Source organism: Aspergillus pseudodeflectus (assembly GCF_044049435.1).
Source record: "Aspergillus pseudodeflectus strain CBS 756.74 chromosome Unknown BJX68scaffold_37, whole genome shotgun sequence".
Taxonomy (NCBI): domain Eukaryota; kingdom Fungi; phylum Ascomycota; class Eurotiomycetes; order Eurotiales; family Aspergillaceae; genus Aspergillus; species Aspergillus pseudodeflectus.
Window position 1 is genome coordinate 1 of NW_027263813.1, and position 24,309 is coordinate 24,309.

Genomic DNA, 24,309 nt, shown 5'->3' on the forward strand with positions numbered 1-24,309 from the left:
AACCACCCAACAACAACCCGCCAAATTGCACTTTTTCACCTGCAAACCTCCTGGCTAATATGCCTTGTACATGCCTACCTAACTAAAATACCCCACAGTCGCCGCATGTGGCATGCCCACTCTTTTGATTTCTTTATCGATTTCAACACTCTCGGTTCCACTCAGTGGGGGTATAAGATGCTGAAATAAGTGAAGCCGGGTTGAGAAAGCTAGCTGTCTTGAAGCCAAAAAAAAGAAAAGGAAAAAGAATTCGCGCCTATGCCACCATACATAAATCTGTCTGATGCGCTCGAGCCCATCGGGCACCTATACGCCAAGCCAGTGAGACCCTTGATAGAAAAAAGGAAATAGAAAGGAGAGCGATGCAAGACTAGGAAAAGAAATGTGATGCAGTCCTCTTGAGCGAGCCCATGTGATATCCAGAAAATCCACGCCACAGAGATTGTACACTTGATCAAAGTATAAGAAACGGCACGCTCCGCAATATGTTGTAGCAGTAGTAGTAATAAAAAAATGAAGGAGGGTCTTTTTAGACCCTGGTGTAAGCGTAGGTGGCCAAAGCCACCAAATATATTGTTCTTTTCGATTATTTCCCAACTAGAACCAGGGACGCTTCCAAACTCCTGGAGTAGTGTTGCTTTACTCCAGCCGCTTCCGTTTCCGATCTTCGGCCGCATGCTCCTCATCAGGTCTTTCCGCCGTGTCGGCCGGATTGAGTAGAGAATGAACATTGCTTGCCATGCTGGATCGGCGAGTAGCAGGTAACGAAGATTCGTGGCGAGGGTACCTAGGCCCGCCAAGCCCCCATCCGTTGTCTGTGGGTCCCGGTTGCTGATCAGGATTTAGCGGAGGTGTTGCATGCCGCGAGGTGTCCTGGAAGCGCCGTGGCGCTCCCATCTCATACTGAGCTAATACATCCCGCACTTGTTGATCGCTGGACGCTTGTTGTGTCCGATGCGGGGATGGAGACCAAGGACCAGGAGGTGCATGCGAGGGCGGCGCTTGGCCAGGTGGGAACGGAGATACACCAGGTGGCGGCCAGCCGTGCTGGCGGATGTCTGCTGAAGTATGTCGGCGTGCCAGGTTGGGCCCTGGAGGAGAAGACACGGATGAAAGAGGATGTGGGACTGGAGGTTGCGGGGTAACGACTGTTGGGACCTGGGGTCGACTGTAGTTGGGGGGCGAATTTGCCGCACCAATTGAGCCATAACGGCGAGGCGAAACAGACAAGTGAGCGGGTACCGGCGGTCGAATCATAGTATTATTATTTGGGCGATCTGCCATTGACGGTCGACGGCTATCGTCTTGTGGCATTTGTCGGGGTGATAAAGGCGGACCTGGCTCTATAGCGACGCTTGGCACATGAGGGTGTCGGACAGAAAGATACATATCCGGAGGGTGTTCGAGAGCCCGCACAGAGTCGAGATGTTTTTCCAGCTCTGCTTGCATACTGGTTACTGAAGATTGGTCAGCTGTGTTTCTCTTACTTGTTTTTTCTTGGAATATACTTACCATCTCGATATAGAGCACTCTCACGATCGGGTATCACTCCTTGCAAAAACCGGGATATAGAATACGTCCACTGCAAATGTTATTTACGTACGTTTGGTTTCGGAACTCAAAATCTCAGCTCACATGATAACATCTGCTCATACTCTCTGCCATAGCCTGGCATCTGGAATTGAGCGCTGCATTGCCCTCCTCGGCCCGGTTGAGGCGATTATGCATGTCGTACAGCAGGTGTTCCAGGTTCATCAATCGCGCTTCGGTAGCATCGGGGACGGGCTCCGCCGGCGTACCTGGTTGGGACGGGACGGCCTTGTGGCCGGGGAATGAGTCTCGGTGGATCAAAGCATGGCGCGATGCTCGTCGCTTGATTTCCCGCAGCCCGACGAGGTCGCCTCGTTTGAAATTCCCATTTCCGTGTTTAAATTCCCACAGAGCCGAGTCGGGGGAGCCAGTATGAAAAACGTCGCTCACTAACGAGTGGGAAAAAAAAAGGGACTTTTTAGCGATGCCAGGCAAGTTTCGTATCACGATTGCGTACCTTTATGAAAGCCATACATGTTCAGCTGCCTCACAAACGAAGAAATATTCGTGTGTTTAAAGTATTGACTAGAGAGTGGTCGCATTAGTGACTACTCCGGCGCTTGCAACGGGCGAAGCACAAACGCAAGCACTTTAGAGAATTCCGAGGTAGGAGACATGACGAAACTGTCATTCGTGTTGGACCAGGAAATCAAATGTTGGATGCTCTGGTCCTCCAACATACTGTTGGTACTGAATCAGCAAAGGTTCTATTCCAGCAACGTTTGCAACTCAAAAGTAAATTTCATACTTGTACAGTTTATGGATAAACGCAGTCTGAACAACTTTGGGTTGCTGGGCCGCAGCAGCAGCCCCAATAGCCTGGGTATGAGTCGCATGATTGCTAGGATTTCCGGTACCAGGAGAGCCATTGGAAGTCGTCGTGGTGTTTGCGCCCGCTCGGTCACTGTCGGGCGTGCCATGAACGGGATGTGTGCCACCTGTGATGGCGGCCGGAGAAGGCGGAGTGACTTCCATCGAATCGCTCGTCGATGGACTGGAGGAGGGGACGGATGACAAGAGAACAGGAAGCTTCCGTGTCCTGCCCGGCGCATCGGCAGCACCAGAAGCGACAATACCTCTCGATGGAAGTTCGGCAAGACTGCTCATCTCGCGCGGCGGAACAGGGGTAAAGGGCGACAACGGCCGCACGCCGCAGGCGGGGAAAGAAACCTAGACCAGGACGGCGAAATTTTTTCCTTCTGCTCGATCTGGTTCTGCAAGGATGGGCTGACGAAATCTGCTGCGGGGAGAGGATCCACGAATTGACAGAAATAATACTGTAGGAGAACAAACGGGAAGGTTGAAGAAGAAGAGGCAGCAAAAACGTAGGAAGAACCTCCCGCGTCGACAAGAGCCGATAGTAAATGGCCAGGACTTGTCTGGGCCAAGCAGGCGCTGATCAACTCACAAGTGTCTCCGCTTCCCGAGTCATGGCGAGTCCAATAATCAATTGGCGTCCGATGTTAAAAATGGTTGCCGAAAGTCTTTTCAACTCTTTTCAACTCTTTCGGCAACTTTGCCAATGGTAAGCGCTCCTGGTCCTGTTTGAATAGATGTTTCATATAGTCTTCCCAGATCCTGGGACCTCTGTTCTGAGAGCTCCTCCGCGCGAACAGTCAAATTTGCTGTCGGCCGTGCTCCAGACAGGAATGCGACGGAGCTTTGCGGGGAGGAGGCAATGAGGAACCAACGGTTCAGTCCGTTGGAGGTGGCGAGCGAGTTGTCAATATCAGATCTGCAGAGAACTGCTCGTCGCCAAATAACAGCTCTAGCCTCGCATGGGGCCGATGTCCGTCACTGGGTCCAGAAGCTTGGGGACAGCCAGACGAATGGGGGACGCGCGAATCCGAGTTGAAATCACGCCTTCTATCTTTTTTGTTGAAACGAACAGGGTGGGGTTAAATGATCTCAATATACAAAATACAAAATACTCGTTAATGACAGATGTCGGTTGAGTTCGAGGTGCAACAGACCTGAAGGAGGAAACTGCACTAAACAAAACATATTAATCAACCCCCCCATCTCAAAAATCGACCTAACCTAGACTTTCACTAGCACCCACTTTGATTCTCTTGGATAGCTATAACGACGACAATCTTGAATCTGGAACCTGAATCCCATTCCTACCCCCGTTATATACACTGGAATTTATAGGGAAGAATTACTTCATCTCCTACCAGTCTACCCAGCGTCCACCTCGTGCTCCTCCATGCAAGGAGATTGAGTACGGTCTGCGTGAAAAGGCCACACTCGCGTACTGGTAGCATCAAGCATGGAAACAAAGTTTGAATCCCCGGTTAGCACGCGGTGGCCATGGGAGAAGAGGCGCGGAGACGGCTCCCTGGGTAAACCAAGGGGCATGCTTTTTGAAGTATAATGCGTCGCAGCGTCGGCATTGGAAATCCGGATGCTCTGCTTGCCCTCATCATTTGCAACATAATAGAGAATATCCTTGTCGACGCTGGCCATGCACGGTGGAGAAGAAACCTGATTCCCGTGTAGAATGTGTACACAAGTGCTGCCTGTTTGAGGATCGTACGAGACTGGCAAAATGAGTTGCTCCCTTTCTTCTTCCCCTGATCCGAGCCAAGCATAGAGAATGCCCAGGCGATTCCGGTAGTTGAGCTGCAAGTCTTTTGCAACATGTGTATTATATAGTGGGCGGTCACTAGGAAGTGGTGCTCTGTAGATGCGACCTGCCGAAGCACCTCCGTCAGCATGTAGTTGATAGTCAGTGACGCAAAGTTGGCGAGACCCCCGTGCATCTACCAGCCCAAGAGAGACCATGGTCAAGCGGCTGGCCGGATGCAGCGCTATCAACAGTAAGCCCTCTACTTGTTCTCGAGGTAACCTATGGCTGGTTTGTGACTCTAGATCGTAATGCATGACAAAATCGTTGACATCGCCGGCTGTGTTAAAGCATAGTGCTATTCTGGAACCGGCAAGGCTGAAATGGGATATATCTGTATTCGGTAAACGGACGCTGTAGTGCACTTCGTCTGTCAGAGTACTCCAAACGTGGCAGTACCTACATCGTATTATCAGCAGTCTGTCGAGCTTTGAAGGGGAAAAAAAAAAAAAAAACAAGACTGACCCATGAGCTGTGATTGCAGCTACTGTAGATTGCGAAAGACGGACCATCTTGAGCCTTTCGCGGTTCTTGGTGCAGTACCGCTGTTTCCCTCCAGTGATCAAGTTGTAAACGACAATGGCGGTGCCATAATCAGTTGTCCACGCAAATTGGCCATCCGAGTAGTCGAGTGTCAATAGCTCCTCATCAGTTATAGAGGGTAGTACGATCCGAGACAGATTGCGTGGATCTCCACGTTCTATGCAAAGCCTATGCTCTGAATACCGCGCAAATTTAGATATAAAGTCCGTATCGAGATGGTCAAAGTTGTTCCCAGTATATTGTCGATATGTTGCGTCACAGGCTGCCTTGGAACCCAGAACATCGTGCCATCTTCTGGATACCCGTCGGAGAAGATGCATTTCAGCCAGATTGAGAGACTGAGTAATTTGTACGGCGATTTCTAATGGTAGCGCACCGAGGATATCCTTTTGAAATGATCTCGCGTTGATGCGCTCCTTGACATCTCGCCATTCATAAGGATTTAACTGGTCAATCACTTGATGGATTGCTGAATGCCGAGCTGTCTTGGTGCTTAGCTGCGTGAAGCGAGTGACGATTTCTTGTATATCAGAATCCATGGCAGGCATCGACAATGGGCAGGAGGGTCGGATTTGATCAGCGGGAAGTCAAAGAATTCCACTCCCGTGACATCTTTGACTTGTAAGTGCAAGGGAAAAGTTTTGGCTGCCACTCCAACATCCACAAAGAGATTGAATACATTGACACTAGGGAAAGGTAACTAAGAAATGACACCAGGGAAAGTTACAGAAACGAAAACGATGTACAAAACTTTAAATGCACTCTATTATAGATTCCCTGGACCTCCACTCGGACTTTCCCTCCCGATTAGGCCTCTCCTACCCACTGTTTCGGTGTACCTGGACCGATTATTCTGTGGGCAGTAGGACTTGGTTAGCGTCATATTTAGATATAAATGTCCTTCCTCAGCTGATTCCAGTCAATTTCTGCGAAGCACCCGGTTCACTAAGAAAGAGAGATGAAGCAATCGGACAGTTGACAAGACAAAAGAAAAATCCACGCGGAGCTTAGATACCAAGAGTGAATTCGACACCCACGTCGATCTCGCGGGCCATCTTGACGACCTTGCTGAACTGAACGGACTTTTCCGCAGCACTCTGGAGATCCTCAATTGAGAAGATCTTGAGGCCGGATTCGTTGATCTAAACCTTGTTAGCTCTATCCACACTTTTAAAAACAATGACGTACCAGCTTGTGAGCCTGCTCCATATTGGTACCCTGCAGACGAGCAATGATGGGAGTGCGCAGGTCCATCTCGTGCACAACATTGATCAAGCCCTGAGCAATGGCATCGCAGCGTACAATACCACCAAAGATGTTGACAAAAATGGCCGACACCTTGGGATCGCTGGTGATGAGCTCAAAGGCCGTCTTGATGGCAGCGGGCGTAGCACCGCCACCAACGTCAAGGAAGTTGGCGGGGCTGCCGCCGTTGAGCTTGATGATATCCATGGTAGCCATGGCGAGACCAGCACCGTTGACTAGAAATATGGTTAGTATACAAACCACAGCGTCTCAACCACTACAATAGCAGCCAATCATTACTGACCCAAGCATCCAATATCTCCATCAAGCTTGATAAAGTTCAGGCCGTGCCTGTCACGCATTAGTTGGTTTTCGCATTGACCTTTGCAGTTACATACTCGGCGGCCTTGACCTCATCGGCATCTTCCTGGGTGGTGTCTCTCCATGAGAAGATCTCCTTTTGGCGGAACTCGGCGTTGTCATCAAAGCTAAGCTTGGCATCCATGGCGAGAACCTGGTGGTCAGAAGTCTCGGACAGAGGGTTGATTTCAATCTGGGTAGCGTCGGTGTCCATGAATGCCCTGTAAAGGTTCTGGATGGTCTGCCTGGCCTCGTCGACGCACTGTTCAGAGAAGCCGAGCTCGGTAGCAATCTTGGTTGCAATGGCATCTGTTACACCGACTTTGATATCGATAGGAGTGGTGATGATGGCTTCGGGGTTCTCCTTGGCAACGGCCTCAATGTCCATGCCACCTTGGGACGAGGCGACAATGACGGGGCTCTGAGTCTGGCGGTCCATGAGGACGGCAAGGTAGAATTCGCGGCGAGCGAATTTGCGCTCAACAATGTACACAGAGTTGCAAAGGCGGCCAGCAGCGCCGGTTTGCTTGGTAATGAGCTTCTGTCCGATCATCTGGCCAGCAAACATCTTGGCCTCGGTAGGGCTGTGTGAAGTGAAGCGCCAAATCAGCCAGAGAACTAAATTGAGAGGAACTTCATTTGGATCAATTCACTCACGAGTAGATGACACGCACACCACCCTTTAGACCGTTGTCAAAGTGACCCTTTCCACGACCACCAGCAAGGACCTGAGCCTTGATCACCATATCATCGTTACCTGCAAAACTGGGGTCTTAGTACGTCCCATTGAGATATTACCCAGCAAGGGTTCGAGTATATACCGAGCGATTTGGCGACAGCCTCAGCCTCCTCAGCTGACCGAGCGACTTCACCCTTGGGAACTCCAACGCCATACTGTGCAAAAAAAAAAAAGTCAATTAGGCTAGAATCTCGCCCGCGTTGTTCTGTACACGTACTGATTTGAGCAAGTTGGCAGAAAGGTATTCGTGGATGGAAAGGTTTCTCTGTTGCTGAGCGACACGCGTGCGCATGGACGACTCCTATCAAGTAAGCTAGTGTTAGCTACCACTGATCACAAAAAGAGCAGTAGAAGCGGAATCTGGGAAGATCATACCGTCGCAGCTCTGAGAGCCGCCGTGAACGGCCGAGTGCGGGCTAGCTTGAACATGGCGGATGGAGGGGAGAGGGGGAAAAGAATAAAAGAAGAGGTTGATGATAAAAGTTGACTGGAAAAGAGCGACCTCCGGCGATCAGCAACGGGAGCCTTGGTTGAGTGACAGGGGAATATAGCTTGCCTTTTGGGGCCGGATACGCTTCGGGATGATATTGTCTTTTTCACTTCGGCATAGATGACTAAGATGGTTGCTATGGCGCGCCGTATCTCTTTTCCGACGCGAATACCCCCGAACGCGACAAGCATGGAAACATCAACTTTTGAATTTTGCATCGATGGATTATACAATATCAACTTTTTGAATCAGTTCGAGGCGCGGTAACTCCTCGCGAAGCCATGCAGATCCTTCATGCTCGAGTCGTGTATAGGCCAACGACATTCCAACCGCGGATACACGCTGATTTTCACGGCAAATACTTTACACGGCGTGAGCATGGATAGTGACACCATACACGATCAACACCAAGTTTTGTTTTGGAGAAGCTCATTTCTCGCAAAGCTGTAAATAGACCTGTCTACAGATTTCTTGCTCTTGCTCGCTGCGCCCCCGACTTGCTCAAGTGCCATCAGTTCCCAAGGATTCTCTTCAATCTGTTCAGTCCAAACATCCGAGCCATGATGCCGTGGAAAAACCCTGTCCATGCCCAACCTGCCATGAAAAACCAAACCACCCAGCTCTTGTTACCTTCCCAGACCCAGCTCTTTCGGCCCTGTGCCCAAGGCCAGAGCCAGCGCCACGGTGCGGGCCCGTACAAGACTTGTGCGACGACACTCTGAGCATATGCAGCGTGAGGCATTGCGCCGTCTTGGCTATGTGTCACTCGGCGAGTATACTGGTCATCGATTGGGGCATAGACCGAATCGGGTCGTAGCGTACGCTTGGTGCGCGCAATACGCGATTCAACGCCCCCAGTCACTACGGTAGTGACATTGACACTGGCAGAAGACCTTTTGTTAGTCGGTTGCGCTAGAAACAAGTGTGATGCATAACTTCCCGTACCCAAATGGGGCCAGCTCTACCCGCAGCGTATCGCTGTACGAGTGCAGAGCCGCCTTGGATGCATTATAGATCGAACCAAAGACGTACGGGATAATCTAGACAAGTCAGGTAGTGGACAGCGACCTTTGATAATATGGTACTTACTCCAGCAACGGACCCAATCTGTACAATCGTACCCTTTGCCTTGATGAGTAACGGGACAAAAGTCTTGCAGATGTTGACTATCGCAACAAAGTTTGTTTCAAAGGTTGCGCGAACTTCTGCAAGGTCCACTTCCAAAGCAGGAACGGTGTAATCTATAGCGTAGTGAGCAACATGGACAGCCTCTCTCTCTCCCTCTCTCGATGAAACATACTGCGACCCCTAGAAAACAGTCAGCTCAGATAAAAATTTGTTGCTTAAAAGTAGCAGCAACTCACGCATTGTTCACCAAATAGTCCAATCCCTTATCACCCAGTCTTTCCTTCACCTCTGCGAGACACCGCTGGACGCTCTCCTCATCATCTACCGTCAGGCTCAGGGTTTCAACTCCCAAGGCTGCGAGGTCTCTTATCGATTCTGCATCTCGTGCTGTCGCAAATACGCGCAACCCATGTTTATGAAACTCGCGAGCGAGGGCGTTTCCGATTCCACCAGGCGAGCAGCTGTAACACTCAGTAGTAGTTCATGAAATCGCAACCAGCAACTTACCCTGTGATCAGCACCGACTTTTGTGAATCGTTGGCCATTCTGATAATTACTCTGCGGCCAGGTTGATCAAGCCCAGGGGAATCGTTTGGCCGGACGGAGCTGCCGTAAAATGCGCCTGGCTCGCTCCGTATTTTTTTGATTAATAGTAGACGTTTTTTGTAACTCGATAAGCCTCAGTCTCTTGAGACTGGTGCTCCACCGAAGCCTTGGCAGGCGGCCGTGGCACATGGGGAAGTTGGGTGGGGGCAATAACAGTTGAAACTCCTCACTTAGTTACCACTCCTCAGCTTTACTCATCGGAATCACGTTCCAAGGTTGCAACTTGCTTCGCAGGCTCACCATATGATCGAATCACATTTGATGCCACGCCAAGTGACGCCACAAAACACCCTCCAAGCCAGACTATGCCCATCAAGGCTGGACCTCCAAGGCAACAACAGCCTTAAAAGTGGTCCGGTCAAGTTTCGACCATTGAAAAGAAAGGGACCATTGTGCAGATCACTCTCAGAAATGTCGTCAGACTCGTCATCTGCTGCAAGACCTTGGTTTTCTCGTGGATAATAATCGGTATCATGGTCTAAAATGTTCTTAAATGCGATTGTTCCATGGCTTAGACTACCCGCGTCCCGGTTACCGGCAACCCGACCCCAGACGAACAAGTCTGGCCAACTTGATTGGGCACGAACTCTGAGAAATCAAGCGGGGCTCACGGGTAATCGGCCAGTCGACAGGGCAGCAGCGGTATTTGTGTTTCTGACCAAATAATAGCCTGTGGACGGCAAAGGAAAAGTCCAGGGATGATTGAAAGGGCTCGGTAGTCCCAGCGGTCTTTGCTTGGAGTTATCATCATGCATCTACAACTTCCTCCGCCTCCCAGGCATTTGATATCGCCTGCCGAAGGACACCGTACTCCAACAATCGAGGATACACTGAGAGACCTGTCAACTTCCAGCGCTGCACTCCAACCGGCGGCTTCACGGGTGCGCGAAGCACATTCGTCGGCCCTAGAGTCTTTGTACAGCCAACAAAGTCGCGCACATAATGAACAACCGGACTCGGAGGATCTGTCCAGATCCATATCCGAGGTTACTGCTGGTAAACTCAATTGGAAGAAGCGGATACGTCACTTTACCTGGGCGTTCTTTACATTGACAATGGCTACCGGCGGGATTGCCAATGTTATATACAACAGTAAGTACTGGAAACCGTGTATACCGAAACCGTGTGTATGATCCTGATGTTGAATAGTCCCTTATAGGTTTCGAGGCTTGGAAACCATTGGCATCATCTTCTTCCTCGCCAACATTGTTTTCTATCTTATAATCTGGGCTTTATTGCTCACAAGATTCTATTTATTTCCATATACTTTCAAGGCATCATTGTTGCATCCTACAGAGTCTTTGTTTGTCCCAGCGTCGGTTGTCTCGTTTGGGACTATCCTGATTAATGTTTCGCAATACGGCACTGACAACGCTGGGCCCTGGCTTACAAACGCCGTCAACATTCTTTTCTGGGTTGACGCTGCCCTGGCCGTCATTTCTTCAGCAGGGATCTACCTTTTGTTGTTAGTCAAAAGCTACCAACCAAAGTGGATAATGAAGCTAATCTGTGTCTGCAGGTGGTCAACGCAAACTTTTACAATCGCTCAAATGACTCCCATCTGGATTTTTCCGGCTTATCCCATGCTGGTCATTGGCCCTCACGCCGGCATTCTAAGCTCCAAACTCGAACCATCCCGCACGTTGCCGATCATTGTCGGGGGTACAACCATCCAAGGCGTGGGATTCCTGGTGTCACTAATGGTATACTCGGCCTTTATCTACAGACTAATGTCCCAGAAACTCCCGAGAGAAAACATCCGACCCGGAATGTTTGTGTCTGTTGGGCCCAGCGCCTTTACTGTCACGGGGATTGTGACCATGGCCGCGCAGGCAAACAGGTGCTTTCCCGATGATTTCATGGGCGACGGCACGCTAGCTGCGAATGTCTTGAAAATTGTCGTCAATTTCGCCTCGTTATGGCTGTGGGGGTAAGTTGGCCATTTCAACATTGCGCACTCCCGAACTTTTTTTTCCCACTCTCAGAGCCCCCCTCACTTTCAACCTGCTAACACCTCATAGCCTAGCAATATTCTTCTTTTTCATCGCAAGCTTTGCACACGTATCGGCAATTGGCCCCGGACGGATGATATTTACAATGGGCTGGTTCTCGTTTGTATTCCCAAACACCGCGCTAATCACATCGACGTTTGCCATTGGCAACGCATTCTCCTGCAAGCCGATCCTGATCATTGGATGTGTCATGGTTGTCGCGCTCTTGCTGATGTATGCATTTGTTGTGTATATGATGGTTCGAGCTATTATCTTCCGCCATATACTCTGGCCGCAAAAGGGAGAGGATAAAGACGAAGGCGGGTTTGACATCAAGGAGATTCGGCCAGAGGCGCTTGGCGATTCGCCGGAGTGAGTTGATTTTGAAGGTCTTGCGTTGCACATATAGATACCCAGATTATTGCGCAGCAGAGTGAGAAAACCAAAGGCGAAGCGAGCGTAGCAAGCAGTCGAAATAGGGATGAGAGGATCGATAGTATCATATACTCCAGGGGAGGTAGTTGTAGTATAGTAGTCGGAGGACTCCGACGCCCAGGGCTTGAGACCCACAGTAAGTTTTGCGACGGTCCAATCCATGCTCCGGGTACTTCGTACCACATGGAACCTTATCCAGGGCGCGGCATTTGAAGAGCTTTTTTTTTTTTTCTTACCCCTCGTGTGCTATTTTTTTCCCCTTGACTATTGTTAATCACTTTACCTTTATACCTGTCGGGAGATCTCCAGTCTCAAGTCGCCTACTTTTACTCCAAAAATCTTATCGTCTCCTCGATCTTATCGCGCTGTCCCGCAGCTTCTTATCGCCCATCATGCCTCAAAAAGTCTATGTCACATACAACCAGGTATGCCAGAGTCTGTGCCTGCAGCTTTTCGCTCTGCAAGGTGTAGAGTCCTTGCAGGACACAGACCTCTGCAGATCGATCGCGCAGGCATCCGTGCACCCAGTGGATCTTGACTTTTCATCCACAAATTCGAACAGTTTATCTAACAACCCGGCTCTTTCAGGTCCACAAGCTATGCCAAACGTCCGCTGACCAAATCTTGAACGCCTTCCATCCCAACCTGATGATCGCCATCGGCGGAGGCGGTTATGTCCCTGCTCGCATTCTCCGGTATGTACGAATGCAGCCTAGGATAAAAAGATCAGCCTAGGAAAAAGGTCGAACCCACGGTTTTTCTGACAGTATTCGATATCCCAGATCTTTCCTGAAGCGCCCTGGCGACCCCAACATTCCTATCCAGGCCATCGGCCTCTCATTATATGAGGACCTCGGCCGCGGTGATCCCGAGGAAGTCCCTGGCACAAAGGTCACTCGTACACAATGGCTGGACTTGAGCTCTCTTGAAATGGCCAATCTCATTGGCAAGAACATTCTCATCGTCGACGAGGTTGATGACACACGGACAACTCTGGAATATGCCGTTCGAGAGCTGCAAAAGGATGTTGAGATTGCGCAGAAGCAGCTTGGCCGCGAAGGCGAAAAGACGAATTTCTTCGTGTTTGTGCTACACGTACGTCAAGTCATAGCTCGAGAAATTGAACCGAGCTAACTTGTTTCTAAAAAACAGAACAAGAATAAGTCGAAGAAGGGACAGCTGCCTGCGGATATGATGGAGTCGGGCCGCTACCACGCTTCTGTCACTACAGAGGATGTCTGGATTTGCTATCCTTGGGAGGCCAAGTACGTTTGCCGTATATTTTTGGAATATAGATGATCAGAAATATTGATGATCCGATCTAACTGCTTTCGACAGGGATATCGATGAGCACGACGCTCTGGCCAAGGCAAACCCTCTCGTTTAAGCGCCCGCACCAAGCTCCCTTGCTTTGCGTTCTTGCTCCCACACCTCTTTATACCTCTCCCGAGCGATGCCCGCCATCACCATCGCCATCGAATAGAACTAGCGGCGCGAAAGATTGCATTCTGGCTCGGCGGAGTCAAACATTCTGACCATCATTTCCACGACCGGACATTTTGATGAAAATTTGATAGATAAAAGCAACCACACTTCTCAAGACGAATCTATCCCAGAAGATTAGAATAAATTGTTTTTACGAGAAAGAAGGAGAGAGTGGCTTCTCGAATAAATTGCATGCCGAAAACCCATCATGTTCCATCTGATAGGTAGCAAGGGTCTCAAATATAGAACGTCGCGCAAAGACAAAGTTCTTGACATTGCAGTATATCGTACAAACCGCGTCTTCCCGTCCCAATTCCGCCGGCCGATCCCCAGAGAGCCTCATCGTAGAGCAATTATTATACGTAGAATATTCTATGAATCCTCAATCCATCGACCCACTTAATCGACATCTACATTCTTCTTGCGCAGCTCAGCCCTGGCCTGCTCAATCTCCCCTTGCAACTCCTTGTGCGCCTCGGGAACGTCGTTGAAGGTAAGGATCGCAACGCCCAGGCGGCCAAGTAAATAGCATCCAAAGGATATGAGAGCATAAAAGGGGAGCTAAATGGTTGCGAGCAGGATGTTAGCTTAATATGTATAGACATCATGCTGGTGGTTCGAGGTGATTTTGGCGGAGAATTGGGATCGGGAAACAGGAGGCGAGTTGAGACGTACGACTGGGATGACTTCGCGCTGAAAGGTCTCGTTAATCGGGACGAGTCCGAGGTACAGGGAGAGATAGAGCTGGTGAACGGAGTTTAGCCTGGTTCGAATTTCTTGATTGACTTCAGTGTGGTATAGCATACGGAGGAAACGAGGAGGAGGACGGAGAGGGTCTGCTGGGCGCGCGTCATTGTGAGGATTAAGTTGGTGATTAGAGTATAAAACGTGGTCAGGAAATCAATGATGATATTTGAAAAGAAAGGAGGGTGAACTATCGCAAATGAGGGACTGGGGCTGGAGGAACTTGTCCAAGTGGACACAAGGTTGCTCGGATTCCTGAGGTTGACCGCGGAGCACGGTCTCCAGTTTGTTGCCTCAGGCCACAAATGCTCCTCAACTATGCCTGCAATAATAAAAGCTTCGTCTATATTCATTCTTGTCAATGTCAACACCCTCAGCTGCACCAGATAAGTCGCAGCCCAAACGACCGGCTTATTGTCCTGCTACATACCTTATCTCTTGTAGCCCAAGTTAAACGGCTACCATACGGAGCCGTTACAGAACTCTTCCCCGCCATCGCGCGAGAATAGTTTTAAAAGATGAGCATCACCAACGATGGGCCCCCAGTTCAGACGGCCAATACCGCGCTCTTGAGCACCCTTACTCAAGATGCGGAGGGCTTGGCCTGTCCTTCGCTCAAAGAGATCTTTCCCAAATCAGCCCAACTACCTCCTGGTCTAGATCCCCCACAGACACAGTCGTCACCGCTCAATGAGCAGCAAGAATCACTTCTTTCTATACAGAATGCTCTAAAAGAACAAGAGTCTTTGCCCGATGCGGTAGCTCTCAAAAGCGTACCGGGCGTTTTAACCAAACTATGGGATTGCCAGTCCCAGTACTTGGTGCAGGCTACAGAAGCTCTGGCTAACGGGAGTAGAAACCGTCAGTCTTGAACTCATCATCGCTAGATCTGCATCGCTAACTCGCGTATAGCATCACTTCGTGCTATGTATGGCCAGGCGGGGATTTTGAGCTTCTTTCTTCGGCTTGTAGCCTCCAAGGACGCCACAGATAGTCGCCTGGTTCTCCATAGCTTAAGGCTAATTGGGAATTCCTGCGCTGATACGGGTGTGTGTCTGATCATGCCTGTTACCTTGAAAGTATATGTCAAGCTGACTATTTACTCAGACGAGAACCGGGAAATCGTGGTAAAGGAAAACTATACCTTGGCTATATTGCGGCATTTGTTGCGGTCAGAGCTCATCCAGGTTGTGATACCTGTTGTATATAACATGTGCATGGACTTTGGTACTTTATCCCACCTGCTACATGTATGCTGATTGATGGCTAACTGTGAAGTAGAGCCTGCTCAGTCCCAATTAGCCGCAAACAAGATAGTGTATATTCTTTTGAGGCTGATCAAAGACGACGCATTTCGGGACAATGACGGCCTTTTGGAATATGTGTACGAGTTGATAGAGCTGGTAGGCGAACAAGGTGCGCCATATACATCTTGTTTTTGATATCTCTTTTTTTGGCTGACTGGCCCAGAGCAAGGAATCAACAACTCTCCCGAAGGAACTCTCTCTCTCCTGACAGCACTTGCACTGGGCAAGGACGTTGACCTCGAACTATCCCAGTTCAACTGCCTTGCAAGTTGTCTCGCAGCCTACCTTAACAACGATAGGTTCCAGAACATTTGTCTTTCCAAAAACCTGCTCCCTGACGTTGTATCCTTGCTCGAACATTCGCTATCCTTCAATCGCACAAGCTCAGTCGAAGATGCCCAATCCATTACACAATCACGCCTGAAAATCAACCAGGCACTAGCAGAAACGTCAGGCTCGCCGCTATTCGCAGAGCTATACCCAATAGATTCTCGCCTCTCGCAGACACTCAAAAGCTGGCTAACCAGCACTGATTCTGAGCTTCAGATATGCGCATGCGTCATGCTCGGCAACCTCGCGCGCTCTGACAAGATTTGCATCGCCATGGTCAGAGACCTCAAAATTCACGTAGAGCTCATAGCAGTTCTCAATAACAACAACGCTAGAGGCGCAGTCCTCCATTCTACCCTTGGGTTTGTCAAGAACCTGGCAATTGCCAGTGATAATAGGGAGTACCTAGTCGACGCTGGAATCATCCCGGCCATCTCACGCTTATGGCGCTATGAGACCGTCCCTCAAGTTCAGCTCGCTGCAACTAGTATTGCCCGGCAGCTGATAATCTCCTCAGTCGAGAACATCAGTCGCCTGCTCCAGCCAGCTAGGATCACTCCCTCTTCAACCAATGAAGATGGCGACGGCAGCCAGCAAACCTACATCTCCCTCCTCCTCGCCCTCTTCACAAGAGCCGACTCCACCCCAATCAAGACTGAAATCGGCCGCATCGTCGCCTCCCTATGCCGCACCCTCGTTCCCAAATCAAAATCCAGTGAGCAAGAGGATAGAAAAGATGCGCTTCTGCTCGATGGGCTTCTCACCCGTCACAGCGGCATAGCCCTTCCTCTCGGCGCCATGATCACTCAGACCCAGTGGCCTGTTGTCCGGAGCGAAGGGTGGTTTGCTCTTGCCTTGATGGCTTCGACCGATGCTGGTGCCGAGGCAGTTATGTACTGTCTAGGAGAAATCGATGGATTTGCGTTGATTGAGCAGGCTTTGAATGTTGAAAAGCCCGGAGAGGCTGATAGTGAGACGGAGAAGTTGCAGTGGCGTAAAGATAGGGATAACATTGTTGTGCTTGTTCAGGAGCTGTTGAGGAGCGAGGTGAGTTGATTAATTCCTGGTTTCTCTTAGGTTGCTTGCCGAATTTGAGTGGAACTGACGAATGACCTCTTTTATAGCCCGAGTCGCTCGGTTATTCCTGGAAATCTGCCTTGCAGGAGCTGATAAGTACACATGTTGCAAAGTACCTTCAAGCAATGTGAGTGAGATAGCAAGGGTGGAGGAATTATGCCCATGATAGAACTGATAGATACGGGCTTACGTGTTACTACTATCTCAATAAATATCTATGAGGCGTGCAGCCTTTTTGGGTCGTGATATAGCATGATTCAATGACGACATAGCACTGCTTTTCTTACAATTCATTCTATAATCTCGAGCAAACGTTCTCACGAGCATATTCCCGGTATCTCTGAAGCACATCTGTACCTTCAAGTCCCTCCAAGCCTTGTTTGGACGAGTAATGAGCAACTACACCCTTGCCATCTATAATGATGTTATCCCTCACTTGGTGACCCCCTTCGTCAGGTACTTTGGTAGTCCTATCAAGTAAACCGTTGGCTCGAATGAACGACTCGACACCTGCGGCGTCATAGCCCATAAAGCAGAAGAATTTTGTGCTGATAGGTCTCACTGGGTTACTCCACATGGGGAACTTGTAAGGGTACAGGTTTCCCCATTTGAGGTGGTACAGAAAGGAGTAATGTTGCTGAGCTTTCACTCTCCAGTCGGACAAGGCCGGTCCAGCCTCTGCGTAAATCGATTTGCCAATAGGCGTGGTGTCGAACTCGTCGTCATTAGTAGTTGGAAACAGGTTGGACTTCTGAAAAAGCTTGTCTTGGGCTTGTGGAGCCGCTGAGCCCAAGGTCCGAAATACTTTTTGAGTATGCCTGCCCTGGTCGGCCAGATGATACGAGGAAGTAATCAAAGGGTGACTGTGTAGCTTTTCGAGTGGTCCCTGATTGACAACGTTGGCTGAAACAATCAGCGAGTCGGGATGGTCCAATTTGGTTTTGACCATGGTCGGGATAGTATGTTCTTCCAGGTATACAGCGCCATCAATCCAAACATACAGTGCGTCAAGTCGCTCATGGGTTGGAAGATTCCTGTTCGATATAGAGTAGGACGGCGTTGCCTCGACCGTGGTTATGAGCCATTCAAAGCTCTCCGTATGGTTTGTCTGTGGTATAAAAAAAACCTGGTCGAGAAAACCTTTGTTGGATGCAAGGTTTCTCTAAGCCCTGGGGTCAGCCAATATAAGCTCATATCAGAAAGTATATACTTACTTGCAAATAACAGTCGAGGATTTCTGTTTCTTGGACTTCTTGGAAAGGCACCAATGCGATAATCTCAACATCCTTGGGCTTAAGAAAGTGGTTATGACTCTGTGAAAAAGCGTAAAAGAGAACAGGAGAACTCCCATGCACAAAAAGAGGAAGAAGACCGGACTGAACAAGGCCGAACTGCACACAGCAAACAATAATGAAGATTATGAGCATACAGCAGTAGCTTATTGCACACCATATAATCATGTTTGTCCAAGACCGGCATTGCAAAGGCTCGTCATGCTCAGCGCTCGACTCGATATCTGGAAGGTGGCCCATGATGTTTCATACTGTGGTCCAGAGTAGATTTCAACAATCTGGCGAGGCTTGGCTTTATTTTATTATCAATCCCGCCCATCATTGACGCTGAGATACCGCCGAGGCATTGCTCAAGAAGCGCCATAGATTTCCGGTTGCAGTAATCACAGAAGATGCACACGCGGGAGCGTGATCTGCGGATTGAAGCTGCAAACAAGCTCGAATGCTCCTGTGGCGGATTATTGACATTCCTGGGGAGGCTGGGGGCAGCAATGACCAAGCAGCGCGGCCAGGGTGTTGATCGCTGTGATGTTAGCCCTCGAAGTACTCCATTAGAAGGAATTGACCCAATAAAAGTCCCATTGAGGATCGAGTTGCTGCTGCTGCTGCTGCTGTTGTTGAACTTGAAATGGTGCTGAAGGAACGATGACGTTGTGACCACATGCGAATGGATTGAAGTCACTCCTCTCAACTTCAAAGATCCCGAGCCAACACTCCAGCTTCCAACCGCTAACTCCGTCCCTCTTACACTCTCCTTCTCCATGGCATTTTATGTTTGCCGTGTGAGAACATGAGGTTATCCCTCCCGCTTCGCCGGTTCTATACGACTTGTGGTCAAAGCCCACCACGCCTTGTCTTCCGCCTGTCTCCGTCGCCGCCGCCACCGAGCTGCCGCCGCTTCACATCTCGATCGTCATGTCCGCAACGCTCACGCCCAATTCGACTGGGCCGGGCCCCGAGGATTGGGGCCGTGCTTATCGCAGCCATGGCCCCAGGGGCATTTGTGCAATTAGCAGAAAACAAGGAGGACGGCAAGACCGGGGAGAGGACAATGCTGGAAGCTTCGCGCCAAGAGATAAAAGACGACATTCTGGAAAAGACACAGGGGACTTTGGGGCTTGAAAGCCCTGCTCTCGCTTGCTGGACATACTACATTTATGATACGATAGCCACTGGTTTCCGCTTCGTCCATCTGGTTGTCATATTTTTACCCGTCATTCTGACGGCGCCTACGATATGGCTTGGGAAGCGCATCAAGGACCGCGACGGGACACGAACAGGCACTTTGTGGTGGTATCGCTTTCTTGTTAGGGCAATGGAGCGGGCAGGTCCTGCCTTTATCAAGGTAAGCTTCGCCAGATATATTTTCTTCAATCGAAGCTGGACTAACTTTTTCCACAGCTCGGACAATGGGCCGCGTCGCGCACTGATATATTCCCTCCGGAAATGTGCAGCACTATGTCCTCTCTTCACTCGAATGCTCCTGCGCATTCTCTGCATGAGACCAAGCGGACAATCCGCAAAGCTTTCCACGGAATGCCTTTTGAAGATATCTTTGAGGAATTCAACGAGGAGCCGCTAGGAGTAGGCGCTATCGCACAAGTATACAGGGCAAAGCTAAAGCCCAACCTTGCCAATCTTGCAGACAATCAACGTACCTCTGGGCCCGAGGAGGGCTTAGGAAACAAGTTGCGAAAAAATGTCGACGTGCTGGTCAAGAGCACTCCTCAGCGAGTTCCCTCTTCATATGTCGCTGTCAAGGTACTGCATCCCCGCGTCGAGCGGCTGATCCGTAGGGACCTACGAATCATGCACTTTTTTGCCTCGTTGATCAACGCTATTCCGACCATGCACTGGTTATCATTCCCGGACGAGGTTGCCCAGTTTGGGGAGATGATGAAACTGCAACTGGATCTTCGAATCGAAGCAACAAATCTCAAAGTATTCCGCGAGAAATTCAGGTCTCGCACGACAGCCTGGTTTCCATATCCGTATCTCGACTACAGCACCCGCGAGGTTCTTGTAGAGGAGTTTGCGCAGGGCATCCCATTGTCCACCTTTTTAGAAAATGGAGGAGGTGTATACCAGCATGAGATTGCAAACGAAGGCTTGGATGCCTTTCTTCACATGCTCTTGATTGATAATTTTGTGCACGCGGATCTGCACCCAGGCAATATCATGGTCCGCTTCTATCAACCTAGTGAGCTTGATCTTTCGCTCCACAAACAACACAGCCGTGCATCCGAGGCGCCAACGGCCGCAGAAGTCGACGTGGCAGAAGCTGTGCTTGCACGGTTGCGGCCGCATGAAAAGGACCCGCAAGAATGGGAAAAGGCTCTGAATCAGCTCAGCGCAGAAGGCTACAGGCCTCAGCTCATCTTCATTGACACGGGCCTCGTCACTGAACTCAACGAGACCAACCGCAGAAACTTTTTGGACCTCTTCCGAGCCGTCGCCGAATTTGACGGTCACCGTGCAGGGGAGCTTATGGTTGAACGATGCCGCCAACCCGAAGAAGTCATCGACCCAGACATTTTTGCTCTGAGGATGCAGCATCTCGTCCTCGGAGTCAAGTCCCGGACATTTGCCCTCGGAAACATCAAGATTGGCGATGTTCTGGGCGAGGTGCTATCCATGGTCCGGCGCCACCATGTCCGCCTCGAGGGAGACTTTGTCAATGTCGTCATCTCAATACTTCTCCTCGAGGGAATCGGCCGGAGCATGGATCCTAACCTTGATCTCTTCAAGAGGTACTTTCCTTTTTTGAATCTCCTAGAACCGCTCCTTGTGCTTTTCGCCGGATAAAGCAACCATTTCTAACTCCAATCCGCATAGTGCCCTCCCTATCCTGCGCAAACTCGGATCCAACGCTACATTCCTGAAAACGATCCGATCAGGCGATACTTCGATGTTGCGCGTGTGGGTCGGTCTCGAGGCCCGCGGCTTACTGCAGGCGAGCATTGAGAGTGTCGAAAATTGTGTTAGATATGACCTGTTGTCTCCCAACATCTAGAAACGCGGCCAAGATAGCATTAGAATTTCTAAAGACTGTTTTTAGCGTCTCCGAAATGTACATTGATGACACTAACTAGTATATATGTGGTTAGGTTGGGCGGTTGGTACTATTTCTCCAAGCATCTGTCTCCCATTTCTACTTGACTGCTTGTTTTGAATATGTAGAGAACTCAAAAGAGAGTAACCACACCTGTGAAATGGCATGCCAATTATTGCTGTTAGACCAAGCAGGTAAGACTAAAATACATGCGCAAGAGTCTATTATATACAGTAATCAACAACTAATATAACACACATACCTGAAACAGGATGACGAATAGTAAAACTCCCATCCAACAGACGAGGAAGAACCATGACTCCCATAAACCCTTGTCATCAAACATCAAGCTAGAGACAATGTAATTGCGAATGCGAATGCAAGTGAGACCTTCAAACTCAAACATAGATCGGCTAATTTGGATCCATGTCAAAAATAGAGTGGAGAATATCAGTAGGCTGACATCAGACTGCTGCAAATCAATTAAGCAGTTGGAATCAGTTTTGGTTTTGGTTTCGGACATCACCCCCGCTGGCGCGCCACCATACATCTCCACCCCATCTCATTAAGCGCTCGACGGCGGCGGTAGGGGAATCCAAGGCGGGCCGGATATCGAGGTAGAAGACGGGCTCGCCAGTTGGTTCTGGAGGACCAGAGTAGTAATCGATTACGTATCGGACTTCCTTGGGACCTGATGGCGTCTCGCGCATCACATACCAATCATGTCGGTCGAATGGTGGTTTGGTTCTGTTGTGTACGATCGAGTGTTAGCTCACAAAGGAGAGCACAAGAACCAAAGTGCTAATTCTTACCCGAATTTCGCCGGATACAGCCGACCCAATGCCTGGAGAATCTGCGCCTTTGGCGTCAGTTCCTGTGGCCGGCCTTGGAACCTCAAAAGACGTGGTGGTGGTGTAGCAGGGGCAGTCCCGTTTTGTTCAGAATATTCCTCCTTTGCCAGTTCCATTGCAAGGTTCTCTTCGCCGCGTCGGCACTTTCCCCAGCCATTCAACAGACCTCTAGAGAAGACGCGCTCCCATCCAACAATCTCATTCCAGGCGCCCTCATTCAAGAAGTTGTGAACAGCAACCATAGCCTCCACAGCATCCTGCGGGGTATCTGTATAGCCCTTACGCAGCATGGCGTTGTACATTTGCTGCGGAGATGGGTACTCCCAGTTCCCTTCTGAATCGCCTCTGGGTATGGTGGAAAGCTCGCGGTCCACGGGGAGATCCAGAGTCTGATTTGGCGCCCGTTCTTGCGAGATTGACGCGAACATGTAGTTCAACGGGTTGAGCTTAGATAGTGTAGATTGTTGTTTCTCTGGAGCTGCAGGTGCTTGAGGGGGGCCGGCTGCGGATTTGGGTGGCACAAAGAATGGAGAGTCTGATGATCGGACGGGGCAAGTAGTCTGGATTTCAGAACCAGAGGTCTGAGGTTGAAATGGGTCGTTTGATGCGTGCATCGGACAGCTTGGCTACAGTTGAATTAGCTTTTAGAGATTGAGTAATTCGATTCTTTCGTACCGGAGAGTCAAGAGATGGTGCAGGTACATTGCGCGCCGGAGCACTCGGCTGCGCATCCGCCCAAAACCAGCCCATGACGAGAAAATTCTGATAAAAAGGAAGATAGAAGGGGTTTCTGGCAAGTGATTAAAGGAAGGAAGACTGGCGTGTGATGGTTTTTGGGCACAGGGTGGATGAGAAGAGCAAAAAGAAAATGGTAAAGTTTTGGCGGACCGATGATCTAATCGGAGATTCCCGTACTATTAGTACTCCCCGATAACGTTTTTTCCCGCGTCATACAACCGTATTCGGAGTACAACACTCACATACAAGGTATTATGATTTATCATTTTAATTTCAACGAAATACTGCTAGCTACAGTCTCGACTTGTAGGGGAAGAGAATAAGCCTGGAGGAGCCTGGTGAATATCGCAAAACAAGAAACGCCACCCTTCTCGGTACGCCATCCCGATAAACCCTTCCCAACGGTATAGAACAAAAGTCAAAGGAGAGAGAGGCACCGTATGGTAGTCTCGCTGAGTAATGAAAAGTGAAAATAGAAAAGGCGCCTGCCCTGAATATGATGACAAGAAGAACAAGGGGAAAATATTTATGGCGACGCTCAACGCTGGACATCCTGCACCAATCTTGAAATGAGGGCATAACCAAACAAGACTGCAAGGCCGACCCAGACCTTGTTGCGCTGAAGCCAGGATTGACCGACTTCTCGTGCAGCATTGCCACCTCCCACGACAGCTCCGAGACCTGGGGCACTGCCATTGGGACGTCTGCGGAGTGCGCTAGTTTCCGGAGAGCATTTGTTTGATGCGGCATTTGGGTCGGGTCTTAATTGCCCAGTCGCGGTATCGATGCGATTTTCCTTGAGCCACTTCCAGTTCTCTTGGTCTATCTCTGGCCATTCCGTGCGAAACTTTAGGCCTCCATCGCCCGCTTTCACATTGTTGATCCCCCTCGAAGTGGGAGTCACGCCAGGAGTGGTGCTGATGTGCGTACCTCCGCCAGTCGAGTTCCACCAGCGTGAGCGTGCAGCAAGAACTCGTCTTTCCGCTTCAGAGGCGCTCACGCTTCCGGTGGTCATTTCCTCGCTAGTCATAAAGGAGAGGAGTCCGATGAGAATTGTCGAAACCTCCCACGCCGGGTTGAACGACTTTGGATGAAAGTCACTAATGCTCAAACAGAGGCGGGCGGACGGTTGGAATCGACCGCTTTGGGTGTGCATGCGAATCGCAGGGGGCGCAAATGGGTATTCGGGGGGGAACATCAGAGTGCCCCAGTACTGGCCATTTTCATATGGAGTACCGGGCGGGCCAGTGAGGATGTAATGCCACCTACAAAGAAGTTTGTCAGTTTGTTTCAAGAGGCAAATTGTGATTGAGAGTGCCAGACGCACTCGAGTATGTTTGACTCTGAAGGGTGTGCAATGATAAAAGGTGGAGGGTTCTTTTGGATGTTTTGATACTCGCGGGTCAGCTATTAACAAGAGTTAGCAGACTGCTCTTCGATCAACGAGATTCGATCGATCCCACCCACCCGCTTGTAAGCTGCCTTTGTGGCCATCTTGCGGGCTGGAAGTATATGTTCAGGAACAATGTGTTGGTGCTGAAGGGTCGGGTAGAAAAGAATGACGTAGATAATGGTGAAACTCGAGAGAGCGAAGAGTTAACAGCGCACAGAAAGAAAAGAAGCAAGAAGCAGAAGAGGGGGTGAGGGGGAGAAATGGTTGTTGTTGTCAAGTTTCAT

General features: G+C 49.8%; 12 protein-coding genes across 12 annotated transcripts; 4 read left to right on the forward strand and 8 right to left on the reverse strand.

Moving 5' to 3' along the window:
• Positions 1-414: 414 nt before the first annotated feature.
• On the reverse strand, positions 415-2,982 carry BJX68DRAFT_133581 (HSF-type DNA-binding-domain-containing protein). Its single transcript, XM_071036341.1, has 6 exons — positions 2,339-2,982; positions 2,173-2,271; positions 2,048-2,115; positions 1,636-1,979; positions 1,513-1,582; positions 415-1,457 (listed from the first exon to the last, which is right to left on the reverse strand). Exons 1-6 carry the CDS (start codon positions 2,695-2,697, stop codon positions 640-642), a joined length of 1,758 nt encoding a protein of 585 aa, XP_070896556.1. The 5' UTR covers positions 2,698-2,982; the 3' UTR covers positions 415-639.
• Positions 2,983-3,771: 789 nt separating this feature from the next.
• On the reverse strand, positions 3,772-5,301 carry BJX68DRAFT_256801 (F-box domain protein; the record flags this gene model as incomplete). The annotated part of the gene is made up of 2 exons (XM_071043234.1): positions 3,772-4,618; positions 4,685-5,301. The coding sequence occupies 2 exons, from the start codon at positions 5,299-5,301 to the stop codon at positions 3,772-3,774; spliced, it is 1,464 nt and encodes a 487-aa protein (XP_070896557.1).
• Positions 5,302-5,421: 120 nt separating this feature from the next.
• On the reverse strand, positions 5,422-7,675 carry BJX68DRAFT_242081 (succinate--CoA ligase (GDP-forming) subunit beta). The gene is made up of 8 exons (XM_071040930.1): positions 7,482-7,675; positions 7,324-7,407; positions 7,189-7,261; positions 7,025-7,124; positions 6,406-6,951; positions 6,312-6,358; positions 5,951-6,243; positions 5,422-5,904 (listed from the first exon to the last, which is right to left on the reverse strand). Exons 1-8 carry the CDS (start codon positions 7,533-7,535, stop codon positions 5,770-5,772), a joined length of 1,332 nt encoding a protein of 443 aa, XP_070896558.1. The 5' UTR covers positions 7,536-7,675; the 3' UTR covers positions 5,422-5,769.
• A 401-nt stretch (positions 7,676-8,076) lies between these two features.
• On the reverse strand, positions 8,077-9,421 carry BJX68DRAFT_133808 (SDR family oxidoreductase). The gene is made up of 6 exons (XM_071036342.1): positions 9,232-9,421; positions 8,961-9,185; positions 8,897-8,904; positions 8,686-8,837; positions 8,542-8,636; positions 8,077-8,477 (listed from the first exon to the last, which is right to left on the reverse strand). The coding sequence occupies exons 1-6, from the start codon at positions 9,267-9,269 to the stop codon at positions 8,108-8,110; spliced, it is 888 nt and encodes a 295-aa protein (XP_070896559.1). The 5' UTR covers positions 9,270-9,421; the 3' UTR covers positions 8,077-8,107.
• A 658-nt stretch (positions 9,422-10,079) lies between these two features.
• On the forward strand, positions 10,080-11,697 carry BJX68DRAFT_256804 (putative C4-dicarboxylate transporter/malic acid transport protein; the record flags this gene model as incomplete). The annotated part of the gene is made up of 4 exons (XM_071043235.1): positions 10,080-10,422; positions 10,480-10,795; positions 10,850-11,260; positions 11,352-11,697. 4 exons carry the CDS (start codon positions 10,080-10,082, stop codon positions 11,695-11,697), a joined length of 1,416 nt encoding a protein of 471 aa, XP_070896560.1.
• Positions 11,698-11,976: 279 nt separating this feature from the next.
• On the forward strand, positions 11,977-13,498 carry BJX68DRAFT_242093 (xanthine phosphoribosyltransferase). Its single transcript, XM_071040931.1, has 5 exons — positions 11,977-12,181; positions 12,345-12,451; positions 12,539-12,851; positions 12,909-13,021; positions 13,095-13,498. The coding sequence occupies exons 1-5, from the start codon at positions 12,149-12,151 to the stop codon at positions 13,141-13,143; spliced, it is 615 nt and encodes a 204-aa protein (XP_070896561.1). The 5' UTR covers positions 11,977-12,148; the 3' UTR covers positions 13,144-13,498.
• Positions 13,499-14,070, reverse strand: BJX68DRAFT_242096 (dolichol-phosphate mannosyltransferase subunit 3). Its single transcript, XM_071040932.1, has 2 exons — positions 13,917-14,070; positions 13,499-13,802 (listed from the first exon to the last, which is right to left on the reverse strand). Exons 1-2 carry the CDS (start codon positions 14,043-14,045, stop codon positions 13,641-13,643), a joined length of 291 nt encoding a protein of 96 aa, XP_070896562.1. The 5' UTR covers positions 14,046-14,070; the 3' UTR covers positions 13,499-13,640.
• Positions 14,071-14,347: 277 nt separating this feature from the next.
• BJX68DRAFT_134011 (putative GTP binding protein) lies at positions 14,348-16,912 on the forward strand. The gene is made up of 6 exons (XM_071036347.1): positions 14,348-14,846; positions 14,898-15,032; positions 15,093-15,212; positions 15,267-15,401; positions 15,456-16,669; positions 16,747-16,912. The coding sequence occupies exons 1-6, from the start codon at positions 14,504-14,506 to the stop codon at positions 16,828-16,830; spliced, it is 2,031 nt and encodes a 676-aa protein (XP_070896563.1). The 5' UTR covers positions 14,348-14,503; the 3' UTR covers positions 16,831-16,912.
• A 17-nt stretch (positions 16,913-16,929) lies between these two features.
• BJX68DRAFT_133940 (uncharacterized protein) lies at positions 16,930-18,568 on the reverse strand. The gene is made up of 2 exons (XM_071036345.1): positions 17,914-18,568; positions 16,930-17,861 (listed from the first exon to the last, which is right to left on the reverse strand). The coding sequence occupies exons 1-2, from the start codon at positions 18,229-18,231 to the stop codon at positions 16,995-16,997; spliced, it is 1,185 nt and encodes a 394-aa protein (XP_070896564.1). The 5' UTR covers positions 18,232-18,568; the 3' UTR covers positions 16,930-16,994.
• Positions 18,507-21,146, forward strand: BJX68DRAFT_134004 (ABC1 kinase family protein). The gene is made up of 3 exons (XM_071036346.1): positions 18,507-19,336; positions 19,393-20,741; positions 20,827-21,146. The coding sequence occupies exons 1-3, from the start codon at positions 18,782-18,784 to the stop codon at positions 21,002-21,004; spliced, it is 2,082 nt and encodes a 693-aa protein (XP_070896565.1). The 5' UTR covers positions 18,507-18,781; the 3' UTR covers positions 21,005-21,146.
• Positions 21,147-21,168: 22 nt separating this feature from the next.
• On the reverse strand, positions 21,169-22,839 carry BJX68DRAFT_133937 (holocytochrome c synthase CYC3). The gene is made up of 2 exons (XM_071036344.1): positions 21,856-22,839; positions 21,169-21,790 (listed from the first exon to the last, which is right to left on the reverse strand). Exons 1-2 carry the CDS (start codon positions 22,506-22,508, stop codon positions 21,541-21,543), a joined length of 903 nt encoding a protein of 300 aa, XP_070896566.1. The 5' UTR covers positions 22,509-22,839; the 3' UTR covers positions 21,169-21,540.
• A 44-nt stretch (positions 22,840-22,883) lies between these two features.
• Positions 22,884-24,293, reverse strand: BJX68DRAFT_242103 (ubiquitin-conjugating enzyme E2). Its single transcript, XM_071040933.1, has 3 exons — positions 24,100-24,293; positions 23,960-24,039; positions 22,884-23,897 (listed from the first exon to the last, which is right to left on the reverse strand). Exons 1-3 carry the CDS (start codon positions 24,124-24,126, stop codon positions 23,171-23,173), a joined length of 834 nt encoding a protein of 277 aa, XP_070896567.1. The 5' UTR covers positions 24,127-24,293; the 3' UTR covers positions 22,884-23,170.
• Between the last annotated feature and the right edge of the window lie 16 nt (positions 24,294-24,309).